The 26,332-nt window shown below is 39.5% G+C and overlaps 1 protein-coding gene across 1 annotated transcript; it reads right to left on the minus strand.

Annotated features, from left to right (window-relative positions):
* Positions 1-4,179: 4,179 nt before the first annotated feature.
* LOC117296008 (cartilage oligomeric matrix protein-like) lies at positions 4,180-26,125 on the minus strand. The gene is made up of 24 exons (XM_033778844.1): positions 25,922-26,125; positions 25,632-25,719; positions 20,393-20,707; positions 19,769-20,040; positions 18,290-18,389; positions 17,702-17,784; positions 17,471-17,537; positions 16,647-16,789; positions 15,715-15,855; positions 15,107-15,181; positions 14,274-14,426; positions 13,728-13,832; positions 13,138-13,245; positions 12,642-12,804; positions 11,933-12,051; positions 11,651-11,703; positions 10,891-10,976; positions 10,410-10,505; positions 9,917-10,092; positions 9,304-9,549; positions 8,596-8,670; positions 8,369-8,466; positions 8,000-8,139; positions 4,180-6,969 (listed from the first exon to the last, which is right to left on the minus strand). Exons 2-24 carry the CDS (start codon positions 25,717-25,719, stop codon positions 6,929-6,931), a joined length of 2,943 nt encoding a protein of 980 aa, XP_033634735.1. The 5' UTR covers positions 25,922-26,125; the 3' UTR covers positions 4,180-6,928.
* Positions 26,126-26,332: the final 207 nt, after the last annotated feature.

The following is a 26,332-nucleotide window of genomic DNA, read 5'->3' on the forward strand; positions in this document are numbered from 1 at the left end:
AACATAATAGCCGTAGGCTTACACTTACTTAAAGGGGAGGGTGAGGGGATGACTTTGAAACTAATAGAAAATAAATGTCTGTAAAGTGCATGGTTAGGGACAATTTAAACAAAATGCCAGCAGCTAATTTTAACAGTGTCTATATAGGGCCTTGTCACACCATTCTCTCGGGTCACACGAGACAACTTTTACAGGCAACTTGGAGGCAACCAACTGCAGTGCATGCCACTAGCACATGACTATTATTTGTCTTTAGTACGATCCCCAAGAAAAATTATGTGAACATTCAAATGTAAATTGGTTCTCTTCTTTGAGATTGCCTGCTCCAAAAAATGTGTGTGCAAAAATGTCTCTTATTGAGAGAGTATGCGATCTCTAGCAACATTCACCCAATTATTACACTGGGGTACAAAATTGCCCAAAATTGTCTCCAGCTGTGACATGGCCACACGTTCGCTCGCGTATCCACCTTGATTATTAGAGAATTGAACTTAAAGAACACTGCTGTTCACTGCGAAAGTTGGTCTGATTGTTGTCCAGTCTGTCGTACAGACGGTAGACTTCCTTCCGGACGAGATTGAATTCATCGACGGACCTGAGCGCGTCCTGGTGCATCCTCTCGCACCGCTCCTTCTGCAGCGTCACTTCCCGTGTCATACGGTACAACTCTCGCCTGCGGAGTCGCTCCACTTTCTTTGACAGGGAGCGAGCAGCGCCTGCTCTGCTGGTCAAATTGTTGTCGTGTTTTGGATGCCCTGATTGATCGAAAGGTCTTGGGCTCATTTGTGGTTGCGTCTGGTGGTCTTTGGCAACTTGGCTGTTCTCGTTGTCAATGTCATCAACCTCCACATCTAAGGGTTTGTTGCTTGGTGGTTGCAAAACTCCGAACTTATCTTGTGGAGGGATGTTGCAATCTGTAGACACTATCTTTTGACTCTGTACGCATTGCTTCTCTTTAAAATCATTGCTTTCCCGAATGTGCTGCTCTACACCATAAGATTGATCAGTGCTTGTGGTTTCATTGTCGGTTTCATTGCTGTCTTCCAACCCTCGTTTGCCAAAGTCCTGACGATCTTCGTTCTCTTGAGTGTGTCCGTCCCCGGAGTCTGGTGTTGGGTTTACGGTTATCTCTGGTGTTGCAAGATTGTCTGTTTTGTCCGGGCTCACGGGTCTTTTTTCGGGTCCCTCCTCTAATTCAACATCGTCTGCTTGATTGGAATTAGAACATGGCGAAGTCTCACTCATGTCAGATAAAGTTTCCTCATCTGAGTGTAGTGACTCTTTCAAGATATCATGGGGTTTCTGAGAGGGGTCTTGTTTTGCTCCTCTTAACTTGGCGACAGCGTCGAGATCGTTCGCTCCATCCTCCAATGGTGTGGAGTCCGGCCTCTTAAAGATGTTTGATTTCTGTCGGTTCCTGAGGTTCATCGCTTCGACGAACGCAGCACTCGATGTCGTAGACTCTGAGGAGGAGGTGTGCACGGTATGGTCACCGAGTTCTGGTTCTCCAAGATGACCCTCTGAGTGGTATCCTTTTGCCTCTATAATGCGGGGAGCTTGACGAAGAGATAAACACAGAGGTGCTAGAGACTCAATGAACTGTGTGTTCGTGCTGTGGCTCGCTGGTTTGTTTGCAGAGGTGAATACTGGACGGAATACTGGACGAAATAGACAGGCTTTCACACTATCAATTTCGTTGTCCCAAACTTCCTCCTCAGCGTCCCATTGTACAGTAGTCGGCTGCTGGACGATTGGTGTTGCCATCCATTCTTCTTCATCGAAGATACATTTGTCTCTAGAGTTTTGATCTGAGGGTTTATCACTGACCCTTGTTTGACTTTCTGCGTTCTCAGGGCTACCATCGAAGGGACAGTCTTTTGACTTTGGTTTGTTCTCCCTCTGCTCGTCAACCAATGTGGACAGTAGGATAGAATACTCGTCATTGTTCGGTAACACCACAGAATCATCCTCTTGAATTGCGTCCACTGGAAACTCATTTTGGGTTTTTGAAGATTCTATGGATAGTATTACTATGTCTTCCTCCTCCTCATCCTCTGGATGGAAAGATGCCTTAGGTGAGCAGACATCAGCTGTGATGACATCGCAGTTGGCGCACTCCCTGTTGATTGTGTCCCAACAACATTCATGTTCTATTGGGCATGAAGGAACAGTCTCAATGGATTGGTCACTTGATGCACTGACGTAACACCCTTCCATTGCGTCTGATATGAGCTCTACAATAATATCTGTGTTACGATTGCCGTCGACCAGTAACGGCAAATCGTCGATTGTCTCCTGTTGAGGTTGTATGGCGCCCTCTAGCGGAACCTGAGTATCAACGGTTTCTATTTCGGCAGCTAACGACTGGTTGCATCTACCAAGGGTCGAGTCAGACGAGAATCCTTCAGAAGTACATCGTTCCTGCTCTTCGATTGGAGCTGGTTTGGTTAAGGTCGAATTTATTGAACCGTCGGTATTGCGAGGCGAGTCATCATCACTCAACAGGAGCGGGCATTGGAACGGCAGACCCTGAAAAGAAAATACATCGATGTAAATTTGTTGTTCAAAATGTCTTTGTGACAAACAATGTTCCCTTGGCCGTGCCGGTGTACCATGGAAACGCCGGAGATTGTGTCCCCCATGGTAAATTAACATGAGCTGGCGGAAGATGATTTAAAAGAGTGTGCTATATCAGTCAGAAGCCGGGGTTACAGAATATCCTGTCAGACCGGCCAGAACTCGTCATTAGGGCAAGGGGTTGACTTACGTCATTATTCGGCAGAGTCCATAAGTAAGGACATGAACACCAACGAATTATATAGTGTCTTGCTCACAACTAGCCCAGGTGGACTCCTCCTCCGGAGATTGTGGCATCCGAGGTTAGGTCTAGGGTGGACCTATCCCAGGCTTGACACCTCATTGCATACAACCATGGCGTCCTATCCAGGCTAACATGTCATGGACCCCCCAAAAACAGAACCCTGTGGTTTGAGAATTCAGCAGGGGAGGCTAAAGCGTGTTACGGTAAATTTATCACTTCCCAACGCCTGATTCTGTGTTGTGATGCCCCACTGAGCCTCCCCCTCTTCGTGTGGTCACTTGAACGTACCTCATCAATACGAACTGAACTGGAACTTGATTTACACGATGATGTTCCAATCTCTTGCTGTTGGTCCTCATCAATCTTAGATAAATCTTCATCTTCTCCGTTCGACCCCACCTCTTCTCTCGTCGTATCTTCACTCAGCATGATTGGCCGATATTCAAGACTTTCGACCCCGTCGTCACGGTTGATCGGGCTCTCTGATCCGGGTTTTTGCCACGTGGAAGTCATTAGGTTTCTCAACCCGAACTCTAGTCAGTCGCTGAACATTCTTCAGGTGAAATGTTGAATTGTAATCTCAGTGTTATCGTCAGTTATAAGACGTCACTTATTTTCAACCAATGATCTCTACTACTTTTCAACCATGAAATTGATGATTCCATGATATAATTTTAGGGCACGCATGGATGGACGAAGATAGTGAGGCATTCGATTAGTATCAACGCGCGGACGCAGATGCACCTTTTGATGCCCGCGTGCAGCGCAATGTGGTGGACAAACAGTTTGAGTTCGACGCTGAGTTTAGCAACATCGTTCCAGTGGTAGCTCCGCCCCATTGCGTATTGACCAATCACAGATAAGGTCCGACATGCGTGCGCGTATCTTGGCGCGAGCGGCAGAGTTTGTGCAGAAAGGCATTGGAGAGCCCCACGTGTTCTTGCTCACACGTGCGTCGTGGGCGGAGCCTACTGGATCGGTCTATTGTCTTTTGATTTATTATCAATAACTTCTTTATATTATAACAGACAGGTAAATAATGAGAAACAGGAACAAGAACATAATTTTCAGAAGAACAATTGTGTTGTTCTCATACAACGACACGCTGGACTTGTTAGACACAGGACAAGAACACTAAAGTTGGAAGTAGGAGGCCTATACAAAAAAAAGGAAAACTTATGGTTAGCACTTCGTCAAGGACTGCTGGGAGAGGGGTAGCCTAATGACGAAAAGGGAACTATTATTTTATAATCACTGAGAAGTTGAAGAGTAGGCCCTGTTACTGGAAATGACATCCACGTTAAAATATACACACACTCGACTTTTCTGTTTTCATCTTTTATTATTTCTTTTATTTTCTATGTTCAAAACGGTCGAAATAATAATCAAAATGGGCAAATTTTGGAATATATTTGAAAAACGAAACGTAATACGTTAATTCCAATCGTATCAAATAAAAATAAACAATATAATATACAAGCTGATATTAAGACAACAAAAATAGGAAAGGAACAAGTAAAACAACAACCAAACAAACAGACACACAACGGAAAATACCAACCAGATCACTTGCTGATAATTAAATTAACAAAATAGCATATACATAATTATCAGAACAACATATTTTGCTGGGTGGGGTGTGGAGCGTTGTAGTGTTTTTTTGCTCTTCTACAAAAAAGGTATTCGTGTAACTATTAAAATTATCTGCAACAATTTTGACGTCGGAAAGTTATATGGAACGCCAAAGTGTTCAGAAATTCGACACCCCGCACAAGAGCTTAACAGGGGATATTAACACATTGAAACCCCGTAACAATAAGCACTTTAGCATAGGCACTTCCTCTATACGCTGATGTTCATTCTTATGTGTTTTGGGGGGGAAAAAAATTATCGCAACTTTACAAGAAATTTACAAAATTTGAGATAAAATATTTTTAATTTGTATTTAATGAGAAAAACTTGCAGAACTTTTTTTGCCGGAAGCGCATAAATAAAATTGATAATAAACATTATAATAGGCTTAGATATGCAAACTCAATTGTAACTTTTATTCGAAAATGGTATCCCTCTGTTCATAAAGCAAGTTGGTGTTGTTTTTAAACTATGAGCAGAGGACATTTTCTAAGAAAACTTTCTTATCACATCAAAAATTACGAAAAGTGGTGGTACATCTTTGGTTTCCGGACGAGTATATTTCATTCCAATGTTGTTTTCATAGCAATTATTGATAATTAAAATTTAAGTTTTGTACAGTTGTTTATGATAACGTGTTTTTGTCTTTTTGGTGTGTGTTACTTTATTTCAAAACCACTATTTGCACTTAGATCATGGATTTGCAAATTTTGCATTAGCTTTCTATTTTTTGTTTTTAATTTTCAATCGTTCGTGAATACATTTTCATACCAATGTCGTGCCACCCTCTTGATAATTTCGATAATAATTTCCACATGATTATTGAAATAATAGAGATAAACCAAAGTTTTAAAGAAAGTATTCTACTTTTAATCGCGGTTTATACAGCTTTAAATATAAAGATTCACTCTAAAAAACTCCCAGGTCAAAATTGTATCAAATCCAGGTTCCGGGATCTTGCGTCAACTCGGCCCGTGTTCCTGTCACCACAGACCCTACTGACCCGGAATATGAGTCAACACGACCCGTGTTCCTGCCACTTAATAATGACTTGTAATTTATAGGTTAGTGATAATGGGGTTTATTTTCAGATTCTCGGTCAAAACTCTCCTAGGAATTCGGGTTAAATTTGGTCCAAGAAATTTTGGTCCAGTCTAGTGGGACACTGCTTATTATCACACTATGGACTCTTGGCCAATATTCGGACCCGGATTCTTGGTCAACAATTCTGGCGCCTATTCGGTGTCACTATTCTGACACAAATTCTCGGTTAACATTCTTGTTATCCTGTAAATGATTCACAATCAATGGTGGCGAAATATTATGTAACACTTTTAACCTAGTACCTTTTGTTAACTTAGACCTGGGAGCTATGTAGAGCGTAATGGAGCAGTTCGCTCACTCATGTATATCATTGCACAAATCTGACAGCTTTAACACTTGCTTGGACCACTCCTTTTTTAGATCGACAAAACAGCCACACTATTGTGGCATTTGAACATCAGTTTCCTTTCTATTTTTTTGTTATAAAGAGAGGGGTTTACCTTTTGGCATCAGCTACTTGCTTCACACCACGTCGTGCAAAAGCCAGATCATAGTTTCCACCATAGCGAATGGTTGCAGCACATGTTTGTTTTCCCCACATGCAATCTCGTTCTCTAGACTGGTGCTGACTACTATGTTACAGCATGGTATACAACGTTTAATGAGGTGCTGTACTTGACCCGACTTACAACCTCGTCACCAAAGTGCAAAAATTTAAACTCCATTATTTTAAAACGAAACAATTTGACTCTTTGCCATCACATCATGCGTTAAACAAAGTGATGTTATAATTAGCACACTAAAGTTATGTATATTTAAATATACAACCAAGATTTAATCTAAGCCAATTCCCCCCCCCCAGTTTATAGACACAATTGAATCTGATCCTTCGTTTTGCGTATAAACCTGCATTGAGGGCGCTGTGCTGAAAGTCTATTTTATTTGTCAGAGTAAATAATGGTTATATTATTTCAGTAATTTTTACATTTAAAGGGCTTTCTTCTGATATGTGACGCCAAATCAAATAGTGACGCGATTTTGATAAGAATAAAAAAAAATTGAAGCACTTCTTTAGAACCTTTTTTTGTCGAGGTCAAAATAAATAAAAACAACTGTGAAAAGGTTTTAGTTGCTATAGCAAACTTAATTTTTGTTTTTACATATTGGATCTGTTGCAGTATTATTAACATTGTCACCATTAATTCGACATTGTTCAACAACCCTGTTGTTTCTGGAGCGTGGAAAGACTACAATTTATTGGCAGAGTCTCTTTTGGGCGAAAAAAACTCATTTAAATGCCGAAAAATCTCCACTAAAATTTATTGAATAAAAAGATGTGAATTTACAATATGCCACTTTATTGTTGGTTTATTAATGTCGAGCACCACGTCTTGAATAGTATACATGAGCCGGTATGCGCGGTGTCGCCTCTCATCCCCTGTTTCGGTAGTTGTAGTCGTCTGGGATTTCGTCTGCGAAAGAAAAAACAAAATTCATTCATGGATACTTGTCGAAAGTCCCACTTTAAGAATTCATTCCACATAAAAAAGAAAACGTTGTTTTTCACAAAAATTGGCTGGAGAATTGGAAGCAATGCACAATCGTCTGGGATTTTGTCTGAGAGAGAATTCTTGTCTACAAGTTCCAGCTTAAGAAATTATGCCGCACAAAACAAAAATCCCTAAACATTTGTTCGCAAAAATTGTGGGAAGAAATTGTAGCAATGCAAGTTATGAAATTATTGGCGGGGAAATTGCAGTAATGCTCAATTATGATATTAATGCTGACATCATTACTAGGACATCATCCGGGCTCGTGACTACTTGTTACATATGTTTTTGAAATGAAATCCCCAAGTAAACTGAACTGAGAATTATATCAGAAAAAAACACATAACCCCTTAAAAAAAATCGTATAATATTATCGAACTGCCCACATTGGAGCAGTCCAACGGAGCGCCTAAATCCACTAACGTTTTACTTGCACAGCAATAGCTTAAGAATACCTTGCACCATTAAAGGCATCATACCATAGTGTCCACCATTAAAGGCACCATGCCACAATCTTCAATACTTTGCTCAACAGGCTTTCAAGGAGTACCAGCGAAGAAATGTAAATAGGAACATACTGTTTCTCATAGTATATTATGTGACTTTATACGCAGCCTATTTGGAAACAGTTTGAGAATTGGTGGAAAGGTTTGTCGCAAGAGGAAACTACTTTAAATTTTAAATCCATTCTGTTTGGTCAAAACACTGACCAGCCAGATCTTTTATTAAACCTTTGCATTTTATTAACAAAGAAGATGATATCAGAAGCAGGTTTAATCAACAGAGGCCTAACTTTCATTCTGTTGTTAATTTAGTAAAATTTAACTATGAATTAGAACGAAAGATTGTGACTTTAATCATTTTAAGACAAACGTACACAAAGTACAACCTTGAATGTTAAATGCTGACAAAAATACCGTTGAGGGCGTTATACATTTTTGGTTGGACTTACTGTTGCATTTATAAGACAGCCTTGCCCAGATGATGCTTTCTTGTGAGAAACAGAAGAGACCAAGACGTCCCCCTCTCAATGTCGTATCGATGATGTATCCAGAATCGGCTATAATATCAGTTCCTTCAAACAATCTCACCCTAGAAGAAGAAATGAATCATTACTCAACAATAAAATAAACCATAATGGAAAAAACAAAATAATAATAATAATAATAATAAAACAAAATCTAAAAAATGATAATGTCGGGTTTAAACCAATGAACTTGTGATTGCTGTGATTTTTGTTATTATATAATAATCATCTTCGAAAAATAAAAACCACACAACAATGAATAAACAATCAAAAACAGAACAGGCATGGCTATACCTGATGAGACCAATAGAGGGTCTATGGTTTACAATCCATCTGTATGCTTGGTTGTCTTTCCAGCCGTCTTTAAGTGGATCTTGCCAAAGGAGAGTAACCTTCAAAGAAACAACAATAAAAGCAGAACTAAATATAACTGAAAATGAAATACGTCTACTATAAAAAAAAAAATAACGTAACCAAAACAAATCATGGAGTAACGATCAAGTTAATGGCACCAAACGTACCTGGTTGGTCGTGTTCCCTGTGTGCCACAATGCATTACGCATCATCTCACCGGGACCAGTCTCAGACTTGACAACCTGCCAGAGCAAACAAAAAGTATACACAAAATAAATAAGTTAGATATAGCGGAAAATTTGCTCTAATTATGTGTCAGATACTCTAAAATGGTGCAATTTCTGTACAGTTAGGATCTGACATTGATGGAATGTTGTGGGCAGCACATTACAAGTTTGCAAAGGAACCTTTTACACTCGTTCTTCAAGCTTCGTTTGTTTCAAAGTTGTTTCCAATCTTTGCCCCTGTAATCCCATACCGGCAACGGAGTTTTGTTTGGTATTTTCCGTTTTCTGTAAAGGCATAATTGGTGATCTTTGGGTGCGTTCGTTTAGCTCCCCTGGGTCTACCTCGGTGTGTGGCGGTTTTTTTTCCAGGACGAACGTGGGTAATTATCTGCACACGTTCGTCCTGGAAAAAAAAAGCCACACGACGGGGTCGACCCAGGGAAGCTATTGAATCGGTGTATAGATGGATTGCACTGATCTTTATAATCACTGATCGTTATGATCGCCATCTTTGATGACGAACAAAAGTAAAGCGCAAGCGTGTACGCGCTGCGCACGACTCTCAGCCAATGGTAGCCTTTCACGCATGCAAGTTTCATCAAAGATGGCGGCCCATGACGTCATTGAACATGTGTAGTAAAGTCATACCTTAAGTTGAAAGCCGGGTTCAGCAACAGCTCTGAATGGCGTGGCCTCCCAGTACGTCTGCAGGCCCTGCTTCCACATCAACGTGTAGAAACTCGCCGAGTCCTGGTAGGCGAACACAAACCCAGCGTAGTCATCATCGGTGTTGGTATTCACGAAAAATGTCCCCTCAAAATCGACACCGTCGAAGGCTTGGTAGGAGACGGCTAGACCGGGGTCGCTGTTGATTGTCTGCATGATTTGCTTGCCCTGAAGTCGAGGAAAAAAAATAATCGATTTGAATTGGTTTGTTTAGAATCAAATTCGAAAAAAAATAGCTCGAAGGCTGATACATTACGAATTAATATAGTACAGTTTATGAAAAGAATAATTCTCTGTTTCGAAATTTTGAAAGTTCGTTTTTTGCAGACAATTAAAATGAGTTGCCAGTTTCTCAGTATCATATACAATGAATTTACCGCCCAGTTAAAGATAGGCAAACACGACTCCTCAACCTTTCTCTCCAAATGGTAGTGAATGGGAGAAAACAGGAAGCAAACTTTACTGTTGCCTTTTGGGACTTCAAATATCTTAAATGTGAGTAAGTATAAGCAGGGGCGGGGGGGGGGGGGATTACCTCATCAAAGACAACCCATTTAGGGTCAACTTGTGATGTGCCTTCTGGATCCAGAACAATAGTCTGGAAGGATCTGAAGTCGGTACGTTGAATCTTTGCATCCTCTGGACACGAGTCATCCTCGTCTGGTACCCCGTCTTGATCGAAATCGGCACACGCATCTCCAATACCATTCTCTGAAACAAAATGAACATAAACAGAGAGCATGACTACACGCAATCTCGTTCCCAGTTGTACACGGCATCTTTTCCCCAAGAATGCCTTAATACGAGAGGTATCCGTGCGGCGCACTGCCAATAGTAGCGAGGCTGATGTATGCTGTATCAAATAATATAAAGCGCCACCATGAGCTTTCCAAATGCCAATGATCTCAGAACACTTCTCAGATTCACAACAATATTTCATTATGGTTTGGTTTGTTGCAGGAGTGTTAATAAATTAATATAAAGAACACAAATAATAGACGTTTTATATAATAATTATTATAACTTACGGTTAGTATCTGCTTGGTCTGGATTGTAGATTAGGCGACAGTTGTCATCGACATCAAGTATACGGTCATTATCGTCATCATCATCGCATGCGTCACCTGTTCAAAGAAACAATGATTACGTCATACTAAAAATATAAAGTGTGTTAATTCAAATTCTATGATTCGAAATATAAATCAAGCTGACTCCTTAGCCTTTGACATAAGAAAAGTTAACTTTCTGCAACAAGAGAAAGTGAATGCAAACCACTTGTGCCAGAACGAAATTGGGCGATCACAAAGATCAACGACTTGATCCAAGTGTACTGGTTTCGCCATTAAAAACGAGTCCTAGTAAAGCCACTAATGTTTGACATTAATATCGTAAGACACATTTTAGTTTTTGTGCGCTTGTGAAGAAGGGTTGTGCACACCAAGTTCTTCCGTACTAACTATTTATACACATAATCGAGAAAGGGTCAAGAAAAGTTGTGGTCTAACATACCGAAGCCATCTCTATCAGTGTCGAGCTGTGGGTTGTTTGCCACGTAGGGGCAGTTGTCTTCATTATCCTGGATACCATCGCTGTCACTGTATCAAAAGAAAACGAAAAAAAAAAAAAACCGATCGGATCATTCCATGAGGTTACATTATCGATGAGTGCTAGAGACTATTTCCTTCACTACAACTAATTTGCAAGTTGGGTGGGCGGAAGACATTCAGTTGGATGGGAACACATTCAGGCAGTTCAAACTGCCTCTAGCTTCAGGGCTATCTCGGTGGTCTAATTTGGTATGACATCTGCTCTAGAATTGTAGCGGTCGTGGGGTCGAATTCCGCCCGACTAATGTGCCTGTGAAGTTGTTCACACAGAACTCGGGAAAGTACTGGGCCAATTTCATAGAGCTGCTTATGCACAAAACTTTGCTTAAGCAAAAAAATCCTTCCTTAGTAAAATCAGATTACAGGCCAAGACTCCACTCAATTGTTATGCTAAGTAAACAACAGCTAAATACCAGTCACAAGCAATATATATGACATGAAATTTTGGCCAGTAACATGTGTAAAACAAGTGAGCTATTTTCGTGCTTTTAAGCACGAGCTCTATGAAATTGGCCCCTGATAATACAATGCTTACCCACATCACTGTAAGGGTACAACCAAAAGTTAATAATGTTTATTCACGATGCAAATTTATCCTATACATAAATATACAATTGTCAAACTTGTGACATCAAAAAGCCAACAATGTCTTTTTTACTCACGTGTCGATACCCGTATCGCATTCATCTCCCAATAAATCGTCGTCTTCATCACTCTGAAAAATAAAATTGATAATTCATCACTCACCGATCGACCAGAAAGTTCTTTCTGATTCAGTTTGAGCAAAAACAATGTTTGTCAGCGATTTTGCGTGCCCTACTCTGTAGTTGACAGTGTACTCTAGCCACTGTTTATGGGTATGTAGCCGTTTTATTGTAGATCAGATTTTTCTGCACTGTATAATTCTTGTTTTTGGTACGGTGAGGATAATTAATTATTTGTACCTGGGAAGGATTAAAAATGTAGCGACAGTTGTCACACTCATCTCCGAAGCCATCATCGTCGGTATCCCATTGGTAGGGGTTCTGATTGTAGACGCAGTTATCGTCACTGTTCGGTACACCTGATCAGAAAAGCAACAGAAAACACACAGTGAGTCCACTCTCAAAATACACGGGGTGAAATTGACACGGACTCCGGGTACCAGGGGGCCTGTCCCACTTCCGGGGCAAACTGACCCGGAGAGGGGTTTTAAAGAATGGATTTGTTAGCTGTGATTCTGCGCCATTTTGACTATAGTTCATTTTGACGCAGGATCCAGCTCATTTGGTTCAGAAATGGGCCAGGCGATGCCATAGCCAGATAAACCCTTTTACGCTGGGGCAATGATTTAAGATTTGTACATAATTTGAAACTTCGCATGGTGAGAATACTATGGAGAATCTAGTGAGGTTTTCGTTAGCACAATTGAAATACAACACAATGAGTTGAGATAATTCAGAAAATAACCTGACGTTTCGATGGTCTTCTTGAGTGAAATCGAGTTACTGCCAGGATCGTTATCAATGTCGTAATCACAAGCATCTCACATGCCATCTCAATCTGGTGAGGCTACCATTCACACACAATTGAACTTAAGAGATAATTCAGAAATTACCCGACGTTTCGAGTGGTCTTCATGAAATAAATATGATTGAAATTGAAATGTCATACCGTCATTATCGATGTCGTCATCACAAGCATCTCCCATGCCATCTCTGTCTGTATCAATCTGATCTGGATTGAAGACGCGTATGCAGTTGTCGCACTGCGTACCTACGTCATCCATATCGTCCGTTTCATCTTGCGTTGGGTTACCAACCAGAGGACAGTTATCCTAGAACAAAAAACACCAAACACAATTCACAATTGGGTTGAGGATATCATCGAGGAACTCCATGTACCCCGTAAGAATCTTACACGATGTCCATGCACGAATTCTCAATTCGTCATTATTCCCAATTCGTCAAACACTCCAATACCCACACAGCTCTATGTTGCAGTCACTGTATGGATACTCCTTTGTTCCTCAACCGACTATAAACAACACTGTGTGGACGTGTGTAAGTCCACATAGTTTTTCAAGTCCCTACATTATGGGGGACCTCTTTTGGTCGCAGGTCCAAACTTCGTATGTTGCGTTCAAGTAAACAAATAAACAAATACTTACCGGTAGGTTGAAGACGCCATCACCATCTGCATCCAGATCGCAGATATCCCCAACACTATCCCCGTCCACATCTTCTTGGCCACTGTTAGGAATCTTCACGCAGTTATCCTGTTAGATTGACAAGTCATTATAGAATTGAGTAACAGTTTCAAAAGGGGGTTGTTACTTGGCCAGTACTGTGCACCGCGCGTACAAATCTGTGCGTTTCGATTGTTCCGTTACCGTTTTTCTTATAAGATGGCGGCTGGATGACGTCAAAGCGTAATAAGGTCCGGTCTATATGTCACTCACTGAAATTTGTTATTGTTATTAATTTGTGCTCAGACCATGTGTCATTTTTGTTGGGTCAGTGGAGGTTCCTCGTACGACGTGGTACCTTAGACTTCATTATAATATGTTTTTACGATATAACGATTCTTGACTTTCTTAAATGTTGGTTTTCGAGGGTTCTTAAAATAGCAATACAAATGTCATTTCCGAATTTCTGGCTTTTTGCATTGGCTATGACTGGATCTATAAAATGCATATTCTTTAACGGTGTGCAACCAACAGCCATAGCCGTATCCACCTGATTCGGACGTGTTCCTCACCTTCATGCAGTGTTTGTCCATACAAGGTTGCTTCTCATCAGGGTACCCGTCTAGGTCAGTGTCAATTCCGCATACGAAACCACTCCCAGCCCATCCAATGTCACACTGTTTCGAAATTAATATGAATGGGAAAAAGAGATATATCAATACAGTATGGATGATTGAGTAAAGTTAAAACTTATATGAAATCAGCCCCACGACCAGAGACAAAGAATTGCCAATAGAGCTTCATCATACTGCCACCATCTTGGACATGTTCCCATTATCCAAGTACAGAAATGGATGCTGGTATTCATTGCACTGAAAAGGAACCGAACTATTTCTCTTTGGTTACGTTGATTTGAGTAGGAGAAAAACCAAATTACTTCTTTCTCGAGAACTACGTTACTTCATAGGGAGCCATTTCTCATAATGTTTTAAACTTCCAACAGCTCTCCATTGTTTGTTACCAAGTAAGTTGTTATGCTAACAATTATTTTGAGTAATTACCAATAGTGTCCAGTGCATTTAAGGACAAAGGAATCAAGAAAAGATGTAACAATTTACCTCGCAGAAGTATTCCCCGTTCCTCTTTATCATACACTCCGCGTGTTCATGACAAGGATACGACGCACCGTCTGGACACACCCTCTCTCTTTTACACCCTACTGTTTGGTTACCAACGTAACCTTCGAAGCATTCGCCACAGAAGTAAGACCCCTATTTAGATCAATCAATTAAATATATTTCAGTAATCTGCTTGCATGTTTGACATGAAGGAAGTAATGTCTGTAATTCGATCAAGTTGGCTCCCCAAAGCAACTTTTTGGTGCGGAGACAATCCCCATGCCATATTCGCAATACTTAAGGATGTCCAATACTTCGACGAGTAATGACGTCATCAGTTTGCCTTAAAAACCTTGATTACATGGAAAGTATAAAAGTTCAAATTGTTCACCAGACCACTCGGCTGGGGTGGAAAACCTGGAGTGAACTATATTCTTTAGGGTTGTAAAAAGTAGGCGTATATGGGATTTAAGGCATTACATGGTGAGGTATCAATGTATATTTCATTGCTTGTTGTTCCTTTGTAGAGTAGCGCCATGAGCGCCGCTTGCGGTGGATACCGGCGCTTTATTAAGTGTCCATTATTATATTTATGTGTGCGGTATATATAACTCTAGCCACTTTGACGCTATTTGGTTTTGGGTACATTTTTCTGTAGACGTCAAAACCAACAGTTCACTTTTATAATGTCCACCATACCTCAAAAAGGGCTAATACTACTTGCTGTGTAGATTATGTTCTTTTAAAAAATTGCCTGGCTATACCGCTAATATATTTTGGGGGGATTAATTACGAAAAGAATGTTTTAGAAAGGCCCAAGATTGATTACTTACGTGAGTATTGACGCAACGGGAGTTCTCTACACACTGTCCGTTATTGATGTTACATTCGTTGATGTCTCTGCAAAACTTTAGGTCAAAGATTAAAAAGAGAAATTAGAACAGATAGCAACAGAGGTGTAAGGATTAATATTTCCAAGTAAAATACAATCTGGGTAAAATTCCATGGCTCTGCTTACCGCGAAATTCTGCGCTTACGGCTCAAGGAGTATTGTGCTTTAAAGAGCTCTATTGGCGCATATTTTTGTGGTGAGCAGGACCATGACATTTTTGCCTGATACTGTTGACATCCTGTCGTCTGCTTAGTATTATAAGGTCATCAATTGCAATTTCATATTCGTAATGTTCAAAAGGTCATAAAAAGAAAATTGCGCGTAATATTATGAATAAAAAATATAAAATTATTGAATGTTTTACTTAAAATGGCCGTATGATATTATCGAGCTGTATAACATTGCGCATGTATGAAATCTCATGACATAAACTGTTAATGCGGAACCAGACAATCATTCATCCCAGCCTCGGTTTGGTATCACTGATTTGAATTTAAAAAAATCAAGATGGCCGCGTCAACAGACAATTATAACCCATCAGCCTCTTACCTGTCGTGCTCTGCGAGCTGCCTGCAAGCCAACACCTTCTATTGCATTGCCAAAGAAACCGTTGGGGCATTCCGTGCATCTAAACCCGGGTACGAGGTTGACACAAGTGGCGACAGGTGAGCAGGGGCTAGCCAACTCGCACTGAAAGACAATAACAAAACTCGTCAAAATCCATCTTTTAAACCGCTCACAATTTATTTTTCTAAAAGAATAAGTTTTCCTATGAACTATTGTACTTATGATAACTGATTCCATATACATGTACTTGGAACAACGCCAGGGCCCAATTCCATAAAGCCTGTAAGCACACAAAATTGCTAAGCACAGCAAAATATTGCTCAGCAGAAACTAGTTACCAGCCAAAATCCATTAAGTTTACATTGGTGTGACTGGTGCCCCATCCATTTATGACTTAGCATAGAAATTTGCTAAGCAGTATTTTATGAAATTTGGCCCAGGTACTGATCAACCCATACTTTTGTGCCCATGCATACACCAATCATGATTAGAGAGTTACAGTTTAGTCCCGGGTTAACTTTGATTCGAAACACTGCAAGACAGTTCATAAAAATTGTACGAAGAAGGCTTTATTAAAGAGTAGATTTCGTCATAAATAAATATATAACAGGCTTGAAAGTTACAAGTAAGTATGCATGAAGTTAAGATTACGTAAAGAGCACGTGAGTTGACTGCACACAAAAACATTATGATGTCAACATAAGAGTGGAGTAGATGGCTTTGGCATCTTTCAATTCAAGACAAAAACAAAATAATGGACGAGAACAGAGCAAGCACAATAAGGATTGAGTGAAACCCGATGAAATATATATTGTTTGTCTTAATAAATTTAAGAAAATATGTAAAGGTAAATTCCTAGAGGTTACTTTTGAAAGTCTTTATAGAAAAGTTATTCACGTGTATAAGGCCTTTACCTCATTGATATCAGTGCAGTGTGTGCCGTTGCCTTCGAAGCCGAGCGGGCACGGACCGCAGGAGTAACCCGTTGGTGTGTCGGTACACTTGACGTTCTGGAAGCAGGGATTGGAGTTACATCTCTCGTACTTCGGAGGTTGAACTGATGATATGCAACAATGAGATGGATTCGAAAGTGATTCAATTCATATTTTCCAATTCAAGTCAACATTTATTTCATCCTACTCCTCTTAAAGTATAGCATGATATGCTAGATAAGGAAAACTATAAGCACAGAAGATGAAGGCGAAACAGTTAGACCAAAATAAAGAGATTATGCCACATTATGGGAGTAGATAAATTTATTTATTTGTATTGTAAAGCGCATTGAGAGAACTTACTTGCAGTACTGAATTACTCTATATAAATATTTCTTGTTATTTTAAATAATTTGCAAGTTAGATTACTTAATGATGTAATCATGATAATAAATGCATTTGAATTATTTGTATGAAATTGTTTCTCAAACACGGTGTACACAGTTTTTGGTATGAGAATTATATGATGTACATGTAATTGCAGACCAAACCTGGTATGAGCATACAAGGTTGGCTAGTGTATGTATTTGGTCAAAAAGCACTTTTGAAAATGCACCATATGGACCTTTTCGAAACCATGGCTTAGGCTTGGGCTTGGGGCTTTGGCTTCGTCAGCTAAATAACAGATGTATGCTTTCCTTACGGAATTTCAAGTGCGCAGACGGGAAACCAAGCTGAAGTTCAAGCCGAAGCTCAAGCCCAAGCCGTGCTTACGAAGACGGTATACAAATTGAATATATTCTTACTTGGATTAACGGTGTTGCACATTGCACAGTTTTGCATCACTGCACGAAGTCGTGTGATTTCCTTGGTCTTGAAATAAAAAGTAAAGGGTATATAAATTAAATTCAACATTTGAGTTAACATTTAAAATGGTATACTACACTAAAGTCAAGTTGTGATCAGTCATTGACCATGAAGATGGAGACAAAATATCAATTGTAGCAAGAAAAAATGACAAACACATTGTTAGTTACCTGTTCGGTCAGTTCATTTTTTAACACGTAGATGGAGTCAACCAAGGAGTTCAAGGCGTCCATTAAAACTACTGAGTCAGAAACTGCAAGCAAGAACAAATACAATATAAATATAAACTCAGGAGCCACATTTCAGTTACCTATTTAAACTGTAAAAACTCCCGGTCAGAATTGACCCGGATCAAAATCCCAGGAAAACTGACCCGTATATGGGTAAGACTGACCTCAAAAAGAGTTTTAAAGGGTTTAAGCTCGGATTCTGCTTCAGTTTTAGCCATCTCTTGACACAAATTCTGGGTCACTGGGTCACATTGACCCAGAAACGAGTCAGGCTCCTCCTGTAACCCGAAAACGGGTCAATTGTGATTCTGGAGTTTTCAGTGGCATTTACTTCTGAAAACTACTTATTTATTAAAATGTATGTAAGTTAATATGATTGCTGAGTTTATCTCAATCAACAAAAACATTGAGAATTGTTGCTATATACAAATACAATTTTAATGATAACTTAGCTCAATCCAGAATACTTCCAGAAAACTTTTCCAGAAAAAAATAATATATCAGAGTATATTCTGGGTCACTGCTTACCGGTATCTCTCTCCCGTTCATCCAGCGGCTGGCATCCCATGGAGCCCAGAGCTTCGCCAATTGAGCTTCCAAACAGGAACTTCACACCCTGGACCGAACCCTAATTGGAACGTTTAAAGTAGGGAAACAGAGTTGGTTTTGGGAAAAGTAAATTTATCTCAAACCCTCCAATAAATACACAGATCAACAAACATTTTAAATAATCAGCAGGCTGTGTAATCAATGTTTTCGAAGAAAAAGAAGAAGAAGAAGAAGAGGAAGAACAACAACAACAACAACAAAAGCGAAAGAATTTCTAATATTTGTGGTGAATTTTAGTGATGTTCGTAAAAATGTACTAATTTTGATTTGGAAAAAGACAAACAAGTGAATGCTGGTTGATTTTATACAACGCAGTACTTCGCCTTTAGTCATTAATTCATGACGATCTTGAGAAACACAAAGCTAGTCTCCAGATTGTTAAATACTTCATTTTTTGAAGATCATTTCCCAAACCATAATCGTGCCTTTAAGTATAAACCATTATACCAGATACAAATTAGGCTTCGGAAAACCATCTCGTCTTATTATAGAAAAGCTTAATAAATGATTTGATGCGACTGAACAGATGCGCTTTGCAGTGTAATTGGTCATTGGAGTTAGGAATGTTTCTTGCAGTAAAGGAATAATAAGTAAAGGGCAATCCCACATATAGCGTAGGCTCCTACTGTAAACTCACAGTAACTTGTTTGTTTGTCGATAGACGTATTTCAAGCCGGGATATGCCTTTCAGATGACTTTATCGTAAAGGAAATTCAATTTACGTCTAGAAATGTTGACTTATTGAAGGAACTTGTGTTCGACATTGCTTGGCCGGTCAGTCTAAAACAGGCATTATAACTAGGTTAACCCTGTGTAAAGAACCCTGTCTTCTAAAACAAGTATGCATATTGATATCGCCACACCAAAAAGGGCCAGACTATTTTTCAGTTTGGCTGTAATGGTATAAAAGGTTAGTTACGGGAGCTTCCGGGTCAGAATTGACCCTGATTCAAGTTTTGTGGGACCTGACCTACTTCCTAGTCAGTTTGACTAAGAGTCTGATGACTTTACTACAATAAAGGTAGTTGGGAGGCTTCAACAAGTATTTTACACTATACAAATTTTCTAGTCAAAATTTACCCTGATCCGGACGCAAATTCCGGGTAAACTTTGACCCAGAAGTTTTTAGAGTACAGAAGACATTCGACAAGGAACGTTTCAGTAAAACAAATTATATTTTTCCTGCCAAGAATTGGGAAATAGATATTTTGATATATTTTATTTCATGGAGATTGCATAGAACTATAGGCCTAGTTGCCTGTAAATTTGCCAAGACAAAAGTGGAAATATACATGTTGATGTGTTTTATATTGTGGCGATTGCATTGGAGTTACCTGTAAATATTGGTATCTGTCCCTTAAAAGGTGAAGGGGAAAGAGGGAAATATATCAAACGTACTTGCAGTGGTTTCGGTGATGTGACGAGACCGCCTTGTCCTACCGTCATCTTGGCCAAGTTCAGGGCCTTCTTGTTGAAGGTCTTCCCCAGCCGTCCGGCCAGAGTCTGCGGTTTGCCAACCACGTCGCAATCCACGTACAAAGACATCTCGTTGTAGGGGTTTTTCAGTTCGTGAAAATGCAAAATGAAGGTGTGCCACTGACCGTCCGTTAACTTGACGTCAAGGAATTCCATTGTTCTGCTGTCTTCGCCTATCATGTAGCTGAAGGACACTGAAAAGTAAAAGGAATACAAAATGCTATAATCCACCTAAAGGGAAGATATACGTTTGGTAATCACTTTTAAAATAACTGCCAATAACAACTTTTGGTTAGAGACAGAGCAGCTTTTCGATAGTATAAAGCATTTCGAAAAAATATTTCGCTTCGAAGTAATGTGGGTTTGTACACAGATGTCAGCTTTTACTTCCCAAAATGTTGAATTTGAGAAGCGCTCCGGACGTGCGAAACGTCCATAACACACCTACTATTTTCAGAGCCAAAACTTCTACACAATTTACGCATGGCTGTACCCTCAAAAACACTAGATACAGATTGAAAATCTTATCTTAACAAAAAGTCTTACCTTTACCATTTGTAGTATCTCTCCCATCAAACATAACCTGGAAGTACGGATACCGGTTATTCAACGAGTACACACCGGTCAGAATGCTCTGAACGCCCGGTGTTAACATCACTCTAGCCACCAAGAAAATCTCCCCCTGGCTTCGGATTTCCCTGGCAAACGTCCTCAGATACACCTCGTCCGCAATGAGGGAGTTGTACTGCAAATTGCCGTCGAACTCGTAGGTGTCACCGAAGAGAGTAGAACCCCGATCCACGACGGAAACCCCGGGGATTCGAAGGGTTTTGATGGGGAACATCTCGAGGAGGTTCATATCTGTGGAAGTAAATTTAGAAAAATTAATGATTTATAAAGGATTGTACAAGATTGGTAAAGATACAAAAAATACCATTGTTAAAATTTTAGATATCAAATAATAAATCACAAATCCTTGTTTAATTTTGGCATGAAAGCTTTTGATTATGAAAATTATACTAGAACCATTTTGATAACCATTTTGAAAATGAAGTCATATTCGGAAAAACTGTACCTGAAAACTTGAACGAAAACAAAACCAACCTGATTTTGATTGTATACAACCACTGTACTATATGCTAAAAAACTGTGCATGTTTTTTCACTACTTTCTCCAAGATTTACACATAATTGTTACGTATGGTTGATTATACAAACATGAACACTGGGTGCGATTATTTTGTCAGCTCTACCAATCCTGTGTTATACCTTTAGTGTCATTTTGAAGAGAACTGTGTGCAGACACGAAGGCAAAATAAAACACATGGTAAAAACAACAACCTATTATAACCCAATTTGAAACCTTAATTTTACACCTTAAAGTCGCTTTTTTAGACCACATGAAAACACATTTCATGGTAAGTACCACAGTGCGTAGCCCTCATCCACAGAGCTCCTTAAGGTAAGTTTAATAGACCGATACCCGCGCTACCCGCTGCTCCCCGTTAGACTTTCTTTGGCCTCGTGCCACAAGTCAAGCCCAGAGTCAAGGAAACAGTTTTGTATCTTCTCATTTGAGTTGCTCACGAGTTGCATTGTCCTTTTTCGCAGAACCATGTAAGTGCACACTGCTCAAAATGTCACTAGCTCATACTGAATCTTTCCAGAACGCACCGGTTCAAGTTGTCATCCGCACCCTAAATCAACTATAGTCCTAAATGTCCCAAACCAAACCAGCACGTGTTCCATAGTTGTATTTGAAACAGAATTATAGACGTGTATATCCGTATCTGTAGCCGCCAATTTGGTCACGGTCTAAGTTGAGATGAAAACCAAGCAAATGCTTCATTCTCACGAACAAATCAAAAAAGGTCTAGTGGTAGCACTTAAAGACTAACTAATACATCAAAACTAAGCTTTCGCATCAACAACTATCATAAAATGCAAGCACAATCAGATTTTGTATAATATGTGAAAACATGGTACGGATTTAGTATGTCTCCATGCAGTTCACTCTTCTTGCTCGTGGTTCATCCTTTTCACTTTCCTGTTATAGGCCCATATATACAGAATAAGGGTCCTGTAGAGGGCTATGTTTCTCAACTCCAATGGCCGAGTCTCCACAAATAAAAAGAACGAGGTCGAGTGCCAGCCATGCCGGTCATGGTACCCCGGTGTCCTTGAACGAGACACCCAGACGTAATTTGCTTTTCTTAAGCCACAGGTGTGTAAATGGGGGAGCTGTCAGGGTTCTAGGGGCGGTGCCGTGAACCTACGATTGAACTCGGGGCGTCGTCTAATGGAAGGTTGTGTATGCTCCACGGGGAGTCGAACAAGTCGAAGAATGGTCGAGAATTGGCAGACCTAGCGGTCGTAATAATGTGGACCAACGATGCTGTGTGTTATTTGTATAAAATCTAGACCGTGATTGTGTTCAAACGTGATATTTTGTCAAATTTTAAAAATGACCGCCGGCTTAAAAATCGTTGCGAGCATTAGAATATAGACGATCAGAGCATACTGATCGAAACGTCGAGTTAATCCAACGGTTCTTTTCAGAACCACCCCAACTCATTTAGAGATTGTTATTACATGGTGTTACCGCAAACTCTTCTATATCTTATTTCCACCATGCAAAGTTTCAAATCCTACTCATTAGAATATAAATCGGGATGTTGAAGTTATAACTGTTGAATTGCAAGCTGTGTTTGATGTTTGTTTGTTTGTTCAAAATTATGGCTTCGTGTATTCTATTGGGGTCGAGCCAAGGTGAACGATTGTCATCATTACTGAGGTGGGGGGGGGGGCAAGAGCAATTTTTTTAAAATTCGCAAGGCTTTCTCTATTTGATAAAATAGCGCATCACAAAACTTATATTATTTGAGCCCCTCTTTAAGCTGTTCTGTCGACACGTGTGCGCAGAATCAAAATACAAGATGCGCCCACCCAGGTGCCGAAAGTAGATCGCACAAGACGAGACCAGGGCCAAATTTCATAGAGCTACTAAGCACAAAGATTTGCTTAGCATGATTTTTCTTCCTTGATAAAAGCAGGATTACCAACCAAATTTCCACTTGTTGCACATTGTTTGTTACTTGTATTCAGCTGTTGTTTGATTATCCAGAAATCACCTGGAAAATAGGTTGGTAATCCGGTTTTTATCAATGAAAAAGAATTGCATGCTAAGCAAATTGTTGTGCTTAGCAGCTTTATAAAGTAGGAAACATCGCAAATATATTGAAGACATGTCTAGGAACTGTGCACTATACTTTGTGCTATAAGTTCTTGTGAACATAAATAAAAGCCTGGTCATGGTTCAAATGAGATGTGAAATCGAATACGAAAGGTTAATATTGATCTAAAATTATAGCTGAGCAGTCTAGCCATAACAATTTATTCAATACTGGTTATGAGATCTTGCAGAAATTTTTTTCTAAAGTTGGCAGCAATGTACAGTAATGCAAACATGGGTTACTTCATCGACCAATGGAACAATGTACAACAATTAAGGTTAGGCTATACTTGCATTAAAGTAGATGCAAATAAAAACTCGGCACCACCACCATACACAATGATGTCGTAGCAATGATTGATGTTAAGTTTCTCAAACAGGAATAAGTAATTACGAGGCGCAGCCGACACAAAAATGACGCCGTAGCAATGACTGATAAGTTTTTCAATAAGGAACAAGTAATTACCATCAAAAGGTTCTGTCTTAAGTGGTTCTATTTTGCAGTCGCTGCGAGGGTAACCATTGACCTATCTAATAAGTAATTAACAGGCGCAGCCAACATAAAAAATGACGTCTTATAAATGATGTTAAGTTTCTCAATAAGGAATAAGTAAATACCATCAGGAAGGTTCTGTCTTAAGTGTTTCTTTTTTGCAGATGTCTGTGAGGGTTATCCTTGACCTATCTAAGACTCATAACTAATTAACTACCTTAGTCCTTAGCACTCTTAACAATCTGTTTGAGGTCTGTTGACTTTAATGATGAAATAATTTAGCAAGTTAAATGTCAATTTTCAAATGAATCTTACCTTGTGATTATTATGGAAGTGCACGTATACCTTTGCACTATTAGGTTTTATAAATGGATAATACCAACATACCAATAACTATTGGGTATTTTAACTTTGGTATTGATTTGAATTATAAAAGCTGTCAATATAGGTCATCAAAGATTTGATATTATTTTTTGTAAACATTTTGAACAATAGCATAGATAAACATTAACTGTAACTATAAATGGCGAAAGTAAACTTTCCACATAGAAGTGTCTGCAGTGACGCAGCGGGGTTCAGCCTTAAAAGGGCCATGTCACATAGTCTGTAGGGCAATTTTTTAGGCAACTTGACATAACCTGGCCCCAAATTCATAAAACTGCGTAAGCGAAAAAATGTTGGTCAAATGTACTCTTCCACGCAGGATACCAGTCATAGAAGGCACATTATTTTTGGTGGTAACCTTTTTCTGCCGAGCACAATTTTATTATGCGTTGATACCTTTTCTGTATAGAGCTTTGAAATTGAACCAGTTGGAACAACACAGAACAAACCATTTGAGATAAACATAAATAGTTTTTGGAATGTTGAAAACCAATCGAAAATTAAATTATGTCACTTTGTAATGTTTTAGAAAAGTACTTGAAAAGTACTTGTAGCGTTTCAGCTCAAATAAGTAAAGTTTGTTTCCATACTTTAGCATGGTAACTCAAGACAATACAATTAATCTCATGTTTGTGTCCTACATTCAGTTCACGCAAACACATAATAAGATGTCTTCCAAAATCCAAGTGTATCAACAACATTTTTTAGCCTGCGAAATCCAACTAATAATTCCCCCAAATTCGACGGAATTGGTCGAGGTTGCATGAGCATGCGGTGCCAAACCATCCCCCAGTAATCGCATCTGCCGTAACATCTCTGCCATTCTGTGAAGTCCAACAAATGATAACGCGCACCCAAAATTAGAAACCATCCACTAACAAAGTTAGCAGCGTTTCTTATTATACATCTTCACACATCAATAAAACTTTCCAACATTGATATCTATTTTTAAAGTAGATCGCCGCGTCTCCCGTCGAATGTTTCCGCTGGCGGAAATATTTCACGGTAGAAAATCCAATTACCCCTCAGCAGTAGACCGCATTTTTAGTAAGGAGTAAAATGAATGCTATTCGTCTGTTAATAATATATAGTCTAAGGTCTGGTGTGAGTGAGTGGAACAGACAAGGTATTTTTTACAGCCAATTGTTGCAACAAGAAATCAAGCAATCGGAAGAGATTTGCGGGAATTGTGAGTGATGCCTGCGGAGGGATGGTATATAGAGAGACACCGGCGACCGCCAAGCAGCAAAGTGCGTCTGGAATGGGGAACCGACGCACAGGCGCGCCAGATACCCCACTGCTGTTGGCAGATTCACCCGGACTATTCCTGGATCCCCGTTAAATTCCATGAATATCTGACCCTAAAATAATGAATTCATGTTATTTCTATAACTGGTTAGTCGTTTCAGTTTGTTTCAGTTTAATTTTTTATTTAAATTGCAAAGACATTGCAAGAGAAATACTTTGTTCTCGTCAATGCATTCCAAAAAGCTACACAATTACTGCATGTATTGTTCAAGAAATTTGATATCCCAAAAGAAATTTGGAGGCAAAACACCTCAAAGTGAAGATTTAACTCTATACAGCATTAATTTAAACTTCGACCATAGACAAAGCATGATATACATTTCCAACATTTCAACACAGTTTACCATAAAATTAAATTTCAACACTTACCTCCATTTTTCGCATCGACTACATCCACAGTAAAAAGACAAACGACGCTCAACGCAACAACCGTCAGCGGAGTCCACATTCGCCCCATCTGCGAAGTCAAAATTTCAAAATTAGAAACGTGCATCAGAATTGTTATCAATGTCAACCAAAAACGTCAGCGGGACCGAAGATGTTGCTAGATTTGCTGATCTTGTCAAATTATAATGATTAAGTATAGGTTTGGGGTATCTTGGATTGAAACACATGAGAATGTGTGTTCCAATTTGCGTTAACTTATCAGACAACGATACCTTAAAAGAGCAAGAACTCGTCTGAAACGTCTTCCTTCCTCCTGATGATGTACTCCAATTTGTTCTCAAAGCTGCAATCAACTGGTTGATTTTTTACATCCGAATTAGCATACAATAGGTTATACACAAAAAACGAGCTACGCCAAAAAGTGCCCTATGAGTATATGCGTGATCAACTCCAATGGCAGATGAAGCTCCACTCGTCATGACATTCACTTCTAAACTGACGCAACTATCATATCCCTTCCAGCTAAATATACTACAGCGCCTGCCTTAGAGGTCACGATGTGTAGCTATACGGCAAGCCCTTACCTTTGCCTGCCTTAATACCAGTCGGGTATCCATGGGGTGGAAATATTCTGGTCAGAGTTGAAGAAGCCTGAAGAACTTGAGGCTCGCGTGTCTCCGCAT

This window comes from Asterias rubens, chromosome 10 (genome assembly GCF_902459465.1).
Source record: "Asterias rubens chromosome 10, eAstRub1.3, whole genome shotgun sequence".
Classification (NCBI taxonomy): domain Eukaryota; kingdom Metazoa; phylum Echinodermata; class Asteroidea; order Forcipulatida; family Asteriidae; genus Asterias; species Asterias rubens.

What these genes read in the sequence shown, in the direction of transcription:
- LOC117296008 (XM_033778844.1), bottom strand. Translation starts at nt 25,719, where the DNA reads ATGGGGCGAATGTGGACTCCGCTGACGGTTGTTGCGTTGAGCGTCGTT. An exon ending in AGTCGATGCGAAAAATGGAG is followed by an intron (nt 20,708 to 25,631) that starts GTAAGTGTTGAA and finishes TTACTTCCACAG; the next exon opens with ATATGAACCTCCTCGAGATG. An exon ending in CAGGGAACACGACCAACCAG is followed by an intron (nt 8,467 to 8,595) that starts GTACGTTTGGTG and finishes GTTTCTTTGAAG; the next exon opens with GTTACTCTCCTTTGGCAAGA.